The sequence below is a fragment of the Cydia fagiglandana genome, chromosome 21 (genome assembly GCF_963556715.1).
Source record: "Cydia fagiglandana chromosome 21, ilCydFagi1.1, whole genome shotgun sequence".
NCBI classification, from domain to species: Eukaryota; Metazoa; Arthropoda; class Insecta; order Lepidoptera; family Tortricidae; genus Cydia; species Cydia fagiglandana.
The window spans coordinates 10,500,534-10,513,117 of NC_085952.1; the positions used below are offsets into that span (position 1 = coordinate 10,500,534).

Genomic DNA, 12,584 nt, shown 5'->3' on the forward strand with positions numbered 1-12,584 from the left:
TGTTAATCAGTGGGCCCCTTAATTAAAACAAATTGTAAATTCTAAGGTTCGGTACATACGGACTGCAACCCGACTGCAACTTGTATAGGCCCCGTGCATGAACTATAGGGGGCAGCATAGGATTCGTCAGATTTTTGGCGCGAGGCGTAAATGTGTCGTTTATGCTACCGATGTAACCCACAAGATGGCAGAACCTACTATGCACAAGAAAACGTACCCACGATAATAGTAGATGGTAGCACTTGCTTTGGCAATGTATATGTGCACATATGTTTCCGATTCAGTCCACAAGATGGCAGACGGTCCCTATGAAAACTGCACGCAGACGTAGTCGGGTTGCAGTTCATCTGTATCGGCCCTAACACTAACACTATCGCTATAGAATTTAAAGAGTCAATACTACAATCTAATGTCCATATCAAACTTGCTATTTTATACAAAATAATGATTAAATAATTTTGTTGTATCCACGAATTGTAATAACATTTTTAAACTAAGCAATAAGAGCTTTTATAGTCAATTTTATTTTAAAATGGTTAGTAAGCGCAATATTTTTATTTTATTCCGTTGACGTTTAACCCCTTCAAGATGATACAATCAACAGCAGAAGTTGCTAAGCGTGCGAAATGTTCAAAATTACCTTGACACGCTCTTATTCTCTTAACAATAAAGTCGCGTCAAGATCATTTTGAACACCTCGCCCGCTTAGTAACTATTGCTGCTGACCCTAGAATCTAAATGTTGTCAAACACTCATTTTTGGCACGAAAACTTCTAGGCATTTAAGTATATATTTACATCGTTCAATTTTGTATCTTAAACTATGGTTCTAGTGAAAAGGGTTCTAACACTTGTACCCTTTTTCACTGGATCTGCGCGAGACTTGTACCCCTTTTCACTATAGCCACACCTAGTTATCGTATCTAGATAATACCATAGCCCACATTCTTGACTGTCCATCGGTGGACCTTATTCCTTTTGTAATAAGACTAATGAAATGAGCTCCACCGATGGACTCCAATGGATGGTCCAATTTGACTAGTTTTGTACCAAAATGACAATTGGATTGGGCAGATTGAGTAATGAAATTGTGTAATCGAGCTGTTATTTTATTGTCTGGGATATAAAACAGAGCTTACTTAAGAAAATAATCACTTGCGGACGATATCAATGTCCGTTAGGTATATTTTAGCTTGATTTAGATAGACCCCACACTAATGGCATATGGTGTCGCTGCGCAGTTGCGCCGATCAGCAGTCTAGAGTTCGACGCCGACGCTCGGGAGACGCTAATGTGGTGTCTCTCTAAATATAATATAAATTATGAAGGCAGGAAGCTAGTCACGAGATCTATTCTATTTCTTCCGTGAAACTCGGACTTTAATTGTATTAGATCGTGTTTCACGTGTTTGAAGTCTGAAACTGCTCGAGTTGCTCGACATATTCCTCGTTATGGAACGAAACATCGAGTAATAAATAAATTTAAAAAGTGTGAGTGTTTCGTTTCAATGTATTTAATATGTTCTGGAACCCTAAGTGCCTCCGCGGTCTTGTAAAAATAGTATGAGCTACGCGGACGCGTGCGACGGATGTTACCCGCGACGGTACCCGCGGGCGTGCAAGACAGCGGAGGCACACAGTACTCCAGTGTTATTAAATAGTTGTCAAATTGAAATACATTATGTAAGATTATCTTCAAGAGAAACGCATCTTTCTGGTGTAATAGGCATGAAAGAGACGGATACTTCACGAAGACGATTGAATTAATAGGCCTTCGGTGCCAATTGCCAATTGTCTTCGTGAAGTATACAAGTTACAAGCTTTTGTTAAATATGGTACGGGTCGCGATTTCTGCAAGAAAGACTGAAGCAAATGACTGAGCAATGAGCACCATGCGGGACGTAGTCATTGTGATATTTGAATGTTTGGAATTTTTGACTTTATTACTACAATTATAGGGTTGACTTCACTTTGTGACTTTAATACAACTAAATGAGGAGTGTTTTTTCAAAAGGGTTTATTTTTGCATGGTTTTAATAGAAAAATAAGCGCTTGAAAAGACAATCCTTAAATTGACACCTTAGGAGGCTAGAGTTTGAAAGTTCACACATTGAAGTTTACCCAAATACATTTGAAATGAAACATAATTTTTGTAGTGTAAAATTTTTCATAAATTATGCAAGAAATAGAGTCTTAAGAGTATGATAGCGATTAAAATGTGTATGTTAAAAAAACTTGGATAAAGTTAAAATGTTTTATACTAGTGAATTACGGTCATATAAGTAAGATCAGATAAACTACTATTACGACTAACATTGTTTGTGTATGTATAATCAGGATTTCTAACTTGATGTTTAATTGTATATATTTAAATGTTATACAACGTGACCATTGCCTCTGGACAAAGTGTAGACCCTGTCGAATGAATTATGAATATTTTTATTTCAATAAATAGGAAACAATCTTAATTTTGTGACAAATTTATTTCTACTATTCGAAAGTAAAAAATAATACCTAATAATTAATCCATACTAATATTATAAAGGCGAAAGTCTGTCTGTTACCTCTTCACGCTTTAGCAGCTGAACCGATTTAGTTGAAATTTGGTATAGAGATAGTTTGAGTCCCGGGGAAGGACATAGGATAGTTTTTATGTCGGAAATCATCCCCGAAGAGAGTACAAAGGGGGTGGAATTGAAGGAGTTAATGAATTGCCTAATAATTGAAGTAAGCAATGCGCGAATCGAATGATTGCTATTAGCAATATCCAGGCGCTATACTTTAGCTGCTGTCACTAATTCCACGCAGAAGAAAAGCTAGTTGGCTATATTCATTGGTTTTGGTAGGCACACAATTCATAAAATTAAGATATTGTATAGAATTTTTATTACGTTGCATAATATGCTCTCTTAATACACCTACAAATAGCTTCAATTCAATATTCAATATGCACGTTAAAGGCCTGTGCACACCGGATGCGTGTGCGTGACGTGCACGTGCGCGTGCGGCGTTGTAGAGATGGCACACCGCTTGCGTGACGTGTGCGTGTGCGGCTCCAACATTTTAGCGCACGCGCACGTCACGCACACGCAAGCTGGTGTGGCTCGGCCTTAAGACTTGTCCATAGGTTAGGGACACGTTGTATATCTATGTACAATGTACATAATTAATTAATTATTCATAGTTATACTGCTAAGCCCTTATTATTACGAGTGTGTCGAGTGTAAGGATGCTCTAGTGAGTCTAGTGATACTGTCAGCATCAAAAGTCATCTGATGACTTGTGATTCACTCATCAGACTTCCAAAGTATCTACAAAATGAGATATGTCTATGTCTCTATATATAGAACAATACAACTAGAGTTATAGAGAAGTCTGCAACGATATTGATAGCACAGGCAGTGCAAGTATTATACTTCATAATTTCATAGAAGTTTGTGTTCTATATCAAAATCGTTGCAGACTTGTCTTGGTCTAAGTCTATGAAGGTACTTTAGAACGGTAGTGATATAGTTAGTGCCAACACTCCGTGACTAGATTTTATACTTTATTCGCTAACGCTAGCTAAAGGCACGCTTCAGCCCAGGCTCTAGGTAATAATTATAGGTATCACAATTAGGCATCAAAGTTTAACTTATTAGAAAATATAAAAATACAAGACCCGGGGCCCACCACAGCGGATTGCAGGTTGATTCACGAAAACTGGCACGAATGGAATGAACAAAACATTCATTTGACGCCGGTCATTGACGTATTATATCTAAGGACGGGGCCTTACGGGCACTAAAAATGGTACTAGTTCAGCGGTGTCACTCACGATTTCGAGACAATCGTGCAGCCTAACGCAACTAGTTGCGACCAATCGCGCGCGTGATGCGAACTCATCGACCAATCTCGTTATTGCGGTGTCACACCGCTGTACTGGCCCCATTCATGCCCCATTCTTATTGCCCGTAATGCCAGTCCCGAGATATACCTATACGTCAATGACACCGGTACCTATACACATACAGTATTTAAGTGGTTAATATGATACACATACATATTTTCATATACTCATTCATTCCATTCATGCCAACTCTTGCGAATCGACCTGTAGGTCACACAGCGATCGATCTAATAGCAAAAGTTCTCTCTTCTGTCCTCGAAAATGGACGCTATTCCCAAAAACCTTCAACTGATCCGGACGTAGTTTTGGGATGTACCGATGTGGTCATATAATAATGTTTCACCTTTTTACTTTTGGGTACAGATTTTTTTTAACATAAAGCTATATAATAATCATGGAATTGGCGTATTTAAAAGGTGGAAACGTGTCTAGGAACGATTTTCGAAATTATAATAGACAATTTGTAAATATAAATCTAGAAAAAAAGCGACCATTTCGTTTAGCGTGCACAATTTTTTTAATTAACGTTTTTAGCATGTAATATAATTTAAAACATATATTATCAGTAGTAGATTAACAAACTGACTGTTGCAGCTGAAAGTCCCTTTTTTTCTAACGACATTTTTGACTAGCGTCTCAAAAGTCTGATCTGTTTGTAAAGTTGCCTTTATAGTAAGGACGCTATGCACGAAGAATTCCGTACATTGACCCGTCTTTTCCTATCTCTATCGCACGCGCGCAATTGTTATATTGCTGTCCCGCTCGCACAGAGACATTGCCCGCCGGCATCAAGGACGGAACACAGCGTGGGATAGATTAGGAAATTGTGTTTCAATATACGAAATTCTAGAAATAAATAAATAACGAATGAATGAAAGGTGAATTAATATACTAGTACATTAAGGGTCGGTTGCACCAAACTGTTCGTATCGTTAAAGAGTTCGCTAAATTTTTATGTATGGAAAGTTTCATAGAAAGGCGCCGGGGCGCGCCGGCTGACGTTGATCAGTCTGTCAAATGTGGTTGGTGCAACTGGCACTTAGACTACAATCAATATACATATTGGCCAAAAAAACTGCATTCCCGTTGCCAGGGAGGTTTTGGGATTACACTGAACAACTTTCACTATAGGACCAACCACGAAATCGAGAAAAAAAAGTTTACCCTCCCATAGAAAATGGACCTGCGAAAATGTACGAAACAGTCAAATTATTTTTCGCGGTTTGGGGGTTGGTCCGATAGTAAAAGTTGCTCAGTATAATCGTATAATCCCAAAACCTCCCTGGCAACGGGAATGCAGTTATTTTTTGGCCACCTAAACCTACATGGTCTGGCGCTATGTATTTTGGACGCCTCAGTATTAAAACAATTTGTAAGTTTAAGGAATAATATCAATTTATTTTATTTCATCACACAATTTTAATTAAATTACAGTAAGGTAATCATGCTAATCGTTTACTAACATTGTTTTTTGTAAAATACCTATTTTAGTCTGACTTTCGAGGTTGTTCACTGAACTAGGTCAAAGCATTTTTATTTTTATTTATATAAACTCTAAAGCACAACTGTTTATGTTTAAGATATGTCCATCTTCCGAAACTTTATAAAAAGCCTATAATTGTAAAATAATTACTATAAACTACAATATTGCTAAATCAATCGGAATCAGAGATGACTAATTTTATTTATCGTTTGTAATTAAATTGTGTCTACAAGTTGTTTTAAATATAATTTATTATTTAGACTGTATTCAGTGTTAAATAGAGGACGGCTGATGCTTTACAAAATTTTGTGGCATATTTTGTTTGCGTTTCATGGTCGATCTCTTTTATTTGACAAACTACATTTTATGTTGCTCAAACGCTCATTATATTGGGCGAGTTGCACCACTCATAATCAACGATCCAATCTGATCAACATTAAATATGCGCAGCTGTCATCCCATAAAGAATACAAGCACATTCTAACGAACTACAATGGTGGCGTTAACAGTTTAGTTTAACCGGACCTAATTATACTCCCTAAGAGCCGGTTGCGCTAAACCGTCTGTCTCGCTTTAACTGCGTTTGCTAAATTTTATTGTATGGGCAAGTTTCATAGTTCACTGCAGTGACGTTGATCAGGCCGCTATAATTGTTTGGTGCAGCCGGTCCTAAACGGGCTCACCGATTACCAGTTTGCCGGACGATATCAGCCTGTCAAGTTGTTCGGAACTGTCACCTTTTGCGATTAACTTAAGGCCCCAGTACACAATGGGCCATCGCCGGCCACTCCAAGGGACGCATTTATGCGTTAGAGGGAGCAAGTGATATTGCTATCTCATTCTACCGCAAGGCTGCGTCCCTTGGAGTGGCCGGCGATGGCCCATTGTGTACTGGGGCCTTTACAGATTGATATCGGCGAACAGGTAATCTGTGGGTCCCTTAAGAAGTAAATTTAACGTTAAATGTAACGAGATTTTGTGCAACCGGACCACATATATATGTTAACCTTCGCGTATCCATGATAGCTTGTGTAAGCGTCCTATATTATTGTTTTTGTATCGAATGGTGCCGGCCATCTAAATGATAATCAGAAATAAACATTTACTATATAATATTTTGTTTTATTTACCTCAGGGTATACCCTGATTTTCTATAGAAAATCACGAAAATTGTTTTTAAAATGCAAAACAAAAGCAGAAAATAAATACTTAATACATACATTGTTCTGTTTACGTGTTTGGTCTAGCCTTTTTCATCCGGCCGGAACTATACGAGTACAGGGTGGCTAAAAAATAACTGTATTCCCATTGCCAGGTTTTGGGATTATACTGAGCAACTTTTACTATGGGACCAACCCCGAAATCGCGAAAAAAAATTTGGCTGGTTCTTTTTCTATGGGAGGAAAAATTTTTTTTCGCGATTTCGGGGTTGGTCCCATAGTAAAAGTTGCTCAGTATAATCCCAAAACTTCCCTAGCAACGGGGATGCAGTTCTTTTTTAGCCATCGTGTTTCGTGTATAAGAATGTAAACTAAAAACAACGTGAAACCACTCTGCCAATGACGTGCAAGTAGGTAGTAAGAGCTTTCGGTGATAGTGGAGATGTGGACCTTAACGCAATTATATTTAAGTTTCAATCTGCTGCAACAGACCTCCCGTTCGCCCCGGACAGCTCCATCAGCTTTTGTTTTATTTCCGTGATCTGCAACAAAACACATCAAAATGATGAAACTGAAGTATAACTGTAAAAATTAGATTCTAAATGAATAAATATTACAGGACATTTTTACAGGAATTGGCTAAGCCCCACGGTAAGCTCATGAAGGGTTGTGTCTAAGAACATGAACTCACTATTTTAATGAAAATTAACTTAGCATCTAAAGTAAGGAATAGGTACATTTTAGAAAGTTCACCCTATAAGAGATGGATGCGCCGTTTGGCGTTCAAAAGTTTAAGAGGATGGAAGGAAAATATGATCACATTAGATATCATCCCACGCGAGAGAAGCCGCGAGATTAAGGGCCAGTTGCACCAACCACATTTGACAGACTGATCAACGTCAGCCGGCGCCCCCCGGCGCTTTACTATGAAACTTTCCATGCATAAAAATTTAGCGAACTCTTTAACGATACGAACAGTTTGGTGCAACTGACCCTAAGGGTATTTTGCAGCAAACCGTCTGTCACCGTTTAAGCGTTCGCTAAATTTTATTGTATGAGAAGTTTCATAGATCTCTGGTGATGTTGATCAGTCTGTTAACTGTGGTTGGTGCAACTGGCCCTAAAACTACAAACCTTCTGTATCTCGTTGAGCAGCACCTTCTGTTCGGTTCTAGGCGTCATGGAGCCTCCGTTGAGGTCTATGGACTCGAGATTGTCGAACAGCTGCTTGATTCGCAGCGCCAGGTGAACGTCGCTGTTGCCTTTTCTGGGGATCGTTGGTTTGGACCTGTGAACAGGTTACAGGTGTCAGACAGGTAAAATAAAGACTGACAATGAGTATTTGGAAAATACAGTTCAAATGCATGATATGGCGGAGTTAGGGTATCTTAGGGAGTCTTTAATTTTTAAACTATGGGTAGCTAGTCATGAAAAGGATACACATTTTTATCATGATTTACAAGTAGGTATACATTTACTAAATAGTCTAAACAGTCGCCCTTTGGGTCCCACAAATTGTAAGGCGTCATGGTAGACCTCGTCGGAGATGGCGGGACGAGCTTGACGCTTTTGACAGAGACTGGTGGGAGACTTCTGAGGATAGGGATACGTGGAAGAATAAGAGGGAGGCCTTTGCCCAACTGTGAGACAATATGGGCTCATATTAATAATAATAAAAAGCATTTTTGGGTGAAGTAAAACACAAACGGTAAGATATTTTTGCCAACGCTTGTGCCAATGAAGTAACCATTGATAACGGGGTATGATAATGATATCCTTTTTTCCGTCACAAGTTAATTTTTTATACTACGTAGGTGGCAAACAGGCATACGGTCCGTCTGGTGGTAAGTAGTCACCGTAGCCAATGGACGCTTGCAACTCCAGAGGTGTATATCTTTTACCCCCATACCATATGTATAGGCCATATCTTTTGTCCTGTTCTAATTTCCTGGCGCTATATACGCCCCCTCTGAGGGGCTTACCGCGAAAACCGAAATTCGCAAATTGCGGGGAGAGAATGTTCCCCAATGAAGGCGTAATTAGAGTGATAGAGAAAAATGCCCGCAATTTGCGAAATTCGATTTTCGCGGTTATAGCCCTGAACTTTTAGATCATCATCATCATCATCATCTCAGCCATAAGACGTCCACTGCTGAACATAGGCCTCCCCCTTGGACCTCCATTACGTGCCGGTTGGAAGCGACCCGCATCCAGCGACTTCCGGCGGCCTTAACAAGGTCGTCTGTCCACCTTGTGGGTGGACGTCCTACGCTGCGCTTGCTAGGGGGCTGTCCATAAATTACGTCATCGATTTTTGCTGATTTTTGACCCCCCCCCCCCCTATAATCATCCAAAAATCATGCTTCAAATGACCCCATTTCCTCCTACTTCATGCTACCGTCATCCGATATCCAGACCCCCCCCCCCCCTAATTTGAAATGACGTAATTTATGAATAGCCCCTAGTCCGTGCATGGTCTCCACTCGAGCACTTTTCGACCCCATCGGCCATCTTCTCTGCGTGCAATGTGGCCTGCCCATTGCCATTTCAGCTTGCTAATCCGGTGGGCTATGTCGGTGACTTTAGTTTGTCTACGGATCTCCTCATTTTTGATTCGATCACGTAGAGAAACTCCGAGCATAGCCCTCTCCATGAACTATCTACATGAACTTTTAGATACCTTCGAACAATCTTCTTCCTATATTTATCGGGCAGGTCTTTCTCGATATCCTCCCGAGAGAGCAGAGTCATGTACTCCGGGCTGACGTCGTAGGGGAAACTGGGGTTGTGCGTGCTCTTGACTAGTTGTTTACAGTCGCGGTAGTTGCGCTGCCACTGGCGGAGAAGCTCCGCGTTCCTTCAATAGATTTCAAACTCAAAATAAATAAATAAAATATTTTATAAAAACATACCTACATGTATGCAGGGGATACCCGGTAAGCAAATAAATGCCTATGTTGGGAGGCACCGCTTTTTCCTAGGTTTATAAGGTTAACAAACATACATGTACGCCGCTATGAAGATTTGGAATGACCTGCCTCCACCTATCCGTTCGCTGAAGTCGTTAAGTGGTTTCAAAACAAAAAGTCGTGCACACTTGTTACAAATTCAACTACAAACATTCCAGTAACATACTTACAAATATCACTTTTATTCACTCACACGCTTTTACTCACTCACACACATTTCTGTGTATAGCAAAACTATGATTTGTCTTAGTTTTAGTTTAGTTACTTTAGTTTAAGTTTTGGCTTTTCTTTTTCTGTGACTTTGTGCAACTGTTCTACATTCAAATACAAGTACTGTGGTTTGGTGTGACCACACCAAATACCAATAATTATTGCCCTCGCAAATTTTTTATATTTTTTTTATTTTTTAAAAAGACGGTAGTCTATGTCATGTGATTGTTCTTTTCTTTTCTGGTTTTTACTTGTGTATTAATTTTCTATGTTTTCCTTGCTATATGTATAATAATGTTCATGTTTTTTTTTATCAATGTAAATAATTTATTTGTGTGTCGTTGGCGTAATACGTGTCGCCATTCAATTTTAGATTAAGTCAGGTCCCCACAGAAAACCAGCGCCACGGTCTGCCGCGGCATCATGCTGAGTGGGGATCCTATTTTAGCGTCCTAATCTGTTTTATGTCTGCATACTTTTCTTTTTTTTTACATGTACTATGTTGTGACGTTAAAATAAATGTATTTCTTCTTCTTCTTCTTCTTCTACACCTAAAGATTTTTACCGATTAATTTATTAGTTACGGAGTTAATTTAACCTCTTGTTAAATTTTTAGTCATCTTTTAGAATTTTTTTCGTGGACGATCTTTTCTGCTCTACATTCTCTACAACTCATGTACGGTCAACAATAATAACTACATTTACCCTAGCAAGTCATAAACCCACTGTGGGGCTGCGTAACGCTAATACTTTTCTAATAAGGGGTCATCCATTAATTACGTCACACGTTTAGGGGGTGGGAGGGGGTCAAGAAAATGTGTCATGTTGTGACATGGGGGAGGGGGGAGTCACAAACATTGTGACGTCATTTTAACTTCATCAGCATCACTATTCATAAGTACCTAACTGAAAAAATAATTTATATTTTTTTATTTACTGTACATTTAAATAATGAGGTTTTGGAAGTAGGTAATTTTCGTTCCTAATTGGTGTTGTGTTCTAAAATTACTAATATTTCTTTTTTTTATTAAAAAAATAATGCCGAGTTAGTATTGCCGATTTCGTTGAAAACAAAATTACCTAAAATGTGACGTCACACCAGGTGGGGAGGGATTTGCAAAATGTGACCAAGTGTGACAAGGAGGGGGGAGGGGTCAAAAAACCTAGAAATTCGTGTGACGTAATTAATGGATGATCCCTAAGAAGTACTTCTGAAAATGCAGAGAAAGCGATACTGTGTCTGATATTTCATGAATTGGCTAACAAATTGGTATTATATTTTCGAGCTTCTCGGATTTGATTTCAGTTGCAGCGTTACAAGGCTAAAGCGTTACGTAAGCGACATTCTCCTAAAATGCCCGTGCCCTTGTGCCACTGGCATACCCTACAAACGAATGCGAACCATATGTACTGAGGGGTACCGCAAAAACCGAAATGCGCAAATTGCGGGGATCTTTCTCCTTCACTCCAACCAGTCAAGTGACAGGGAAAAATTCCCGCAATTTGCGAACTCTGATTTTCGCGGTTATAGCCCTGGGCGATTATGAAGCGCATTCTACGAATTACATAGCGAGTATCCGCAGTAGAATTTAAATCCTATTAATGGTCGAAGTGAAAAATAAAAGTAGGTGAAAAAAATAGGACATTACTTTCTTTGTTGTAAAATCTTGTCACTGGTCGCAAGAAAATCTTTATGTTTCTTCAGCGCCACCTCTTTCAAGTAACTCCTCTTCATCTTGGCATCTTGTTCCTGCTTACTTGGCGCGAATAACGGCCGAAGATACTTGGCGCTCTGTTTTGGCGGGAAACTGATACGACTCTCGGCCAACCTTGGGCATTTTTTTCCTTTAAATTTCGAATAGTACTCTTCCGTTTCCGAAGCACCCTCCTTGTCGTTGAATTTCACGGACAAAGTTTTACTTTTTACTAACTGAGCTTGATCAATGACCGAATTGTAACTACGAGCTTTTTGGCTAAAAATGCTGTCAGGGAAAACACTGATTATGCTAGCTGTTTCTTCGGACAATTCTGACTGGGAATGAGTGAACATGGCGTCTATATACTTATTGTGTAAATAAGACAATATTTTCGAAGTTCCGGCTTGTAATATTTCTTCAGGCGGGTATGTAAGCGGATTTCCGTTCAGTTGCAGTAATTTTAAGTTAACTACCGTTCCCAATTCATTGGGTAATGAAGTTAAACAATTATTTTGAAGTAATAGATGGGATAGGCAAGGATGCTCCTGAATAGTTTTAGGAATTTCTGTAAGTTTATTATTTCTCATGTCCAGCCACATGAGACTCGGTAGAGATGGAAAGAAATCATCAGGAAGTGTGGAAATGTTGTTGTCTTGCAGATAAAGCACCTGGAATAAGAACGAAAACTGTAAATAATGCAGTTTTGTATTTCAATAGGCAAGAATATTATAATACTTACGCATACAGACTTCGCATTAATATTTGGTATGGTGTCCAAGCTTTTATACGACATATCTATAGTGGTTTCATCATTTAGTTCTTCCTCGTAGATGTTATTAGGCAATATTGTACTACTAGATATGTCCGACATTATTGATGAATACCGTTCTATTATTTTGCAATCATAAAATACAAATTAAATCAATATAATCTCTTAGCAAATTCACTTTAGTTTAAATATGGCGCTTGGCGCGGTGGCGCGACACTGTTTCAGTCATTGCATAAACCGTCACTATGACGCATAATGTTTTGTGGGTTCTCAATAACCATCGACAAAACCCGTTACTCGAACCTCAGCGTTTTGGCGCGAATGGCCGCGAAACGTGTTTAATTTCCATAGACAAGACAACTAGTGTAAATGTCGACTTTGGTAAAAATATATCGAGAAATTTATGAGA

General features: G+C 39.0%; 1 protein-coding gene across 2 annotated transcripts; it reads right to left on the bottom strand.

Annotated features, from left to right (window-relative positions):
- Positions 1-6,935: 6,935 nt before the first annotated feature.
- On the bottom strand, positions 6,936-12,363 carry LOC134675188 (uncharacterized). 2 transcript variants are annotated; one of them, XM_063533387.1, is made up of 5 exons: positions 12,146-12,363; positions 11,359-12,074; positions 9,211-9,387; positions 7,665-7,818; positions 6,936-7,072 (listed from the first exon to the last, which is right to left on the bottom strand). In XM_063533387.1, the coding sequence occupies exons 1-5, from the start codon at positions 12,275-12,277 to the stop codon at positions 7,004-7,006; spliced, it is 1,248 nt and encodes a 415-aa protein (XP_063389457.1). In that variant the 5' UTR covers positions 12,278-12,363; the 3' UTR covers positions 6,936-7,003. The 2 variants fall into 2 exon arrangements, with proteins under 2 accessions (XP_063389457.1, XP_063389458.1); XM_063533388.1 differs by having other exon boundaries at positions 12,156-12,206.
- Positions 12,364-12,584: the final 221 nt, after the last annotated feature.

What these genes read in the sequence shown, in the direction of transcription:
- LOC134675188 (XM_063533387.1), bottom strand. Translation starts at nt 12,277, where the DNA reads ATGTCGGACATATCTAGTAGTACAATATTGCCTAATAACATCTACGAG. An exon ending in AAGATTTTACAACAAAGAAA is followed by an intron (nt 9,388 to 11,358) that starts GTAATGTCCTAT and finishes AATCTATTGAAG; the next exon opens with GAACGCGGAGCTTCTCCGCC. An exon ending in TGCTCAACGAGATACAGAAG is followed by an intron (nt 7,073 to 7,664) that starts GTTTGTAGTTTT and finishes GTTTTGTTGCAG; the next exon opens with ATCACGGAAATAAAACAAAA.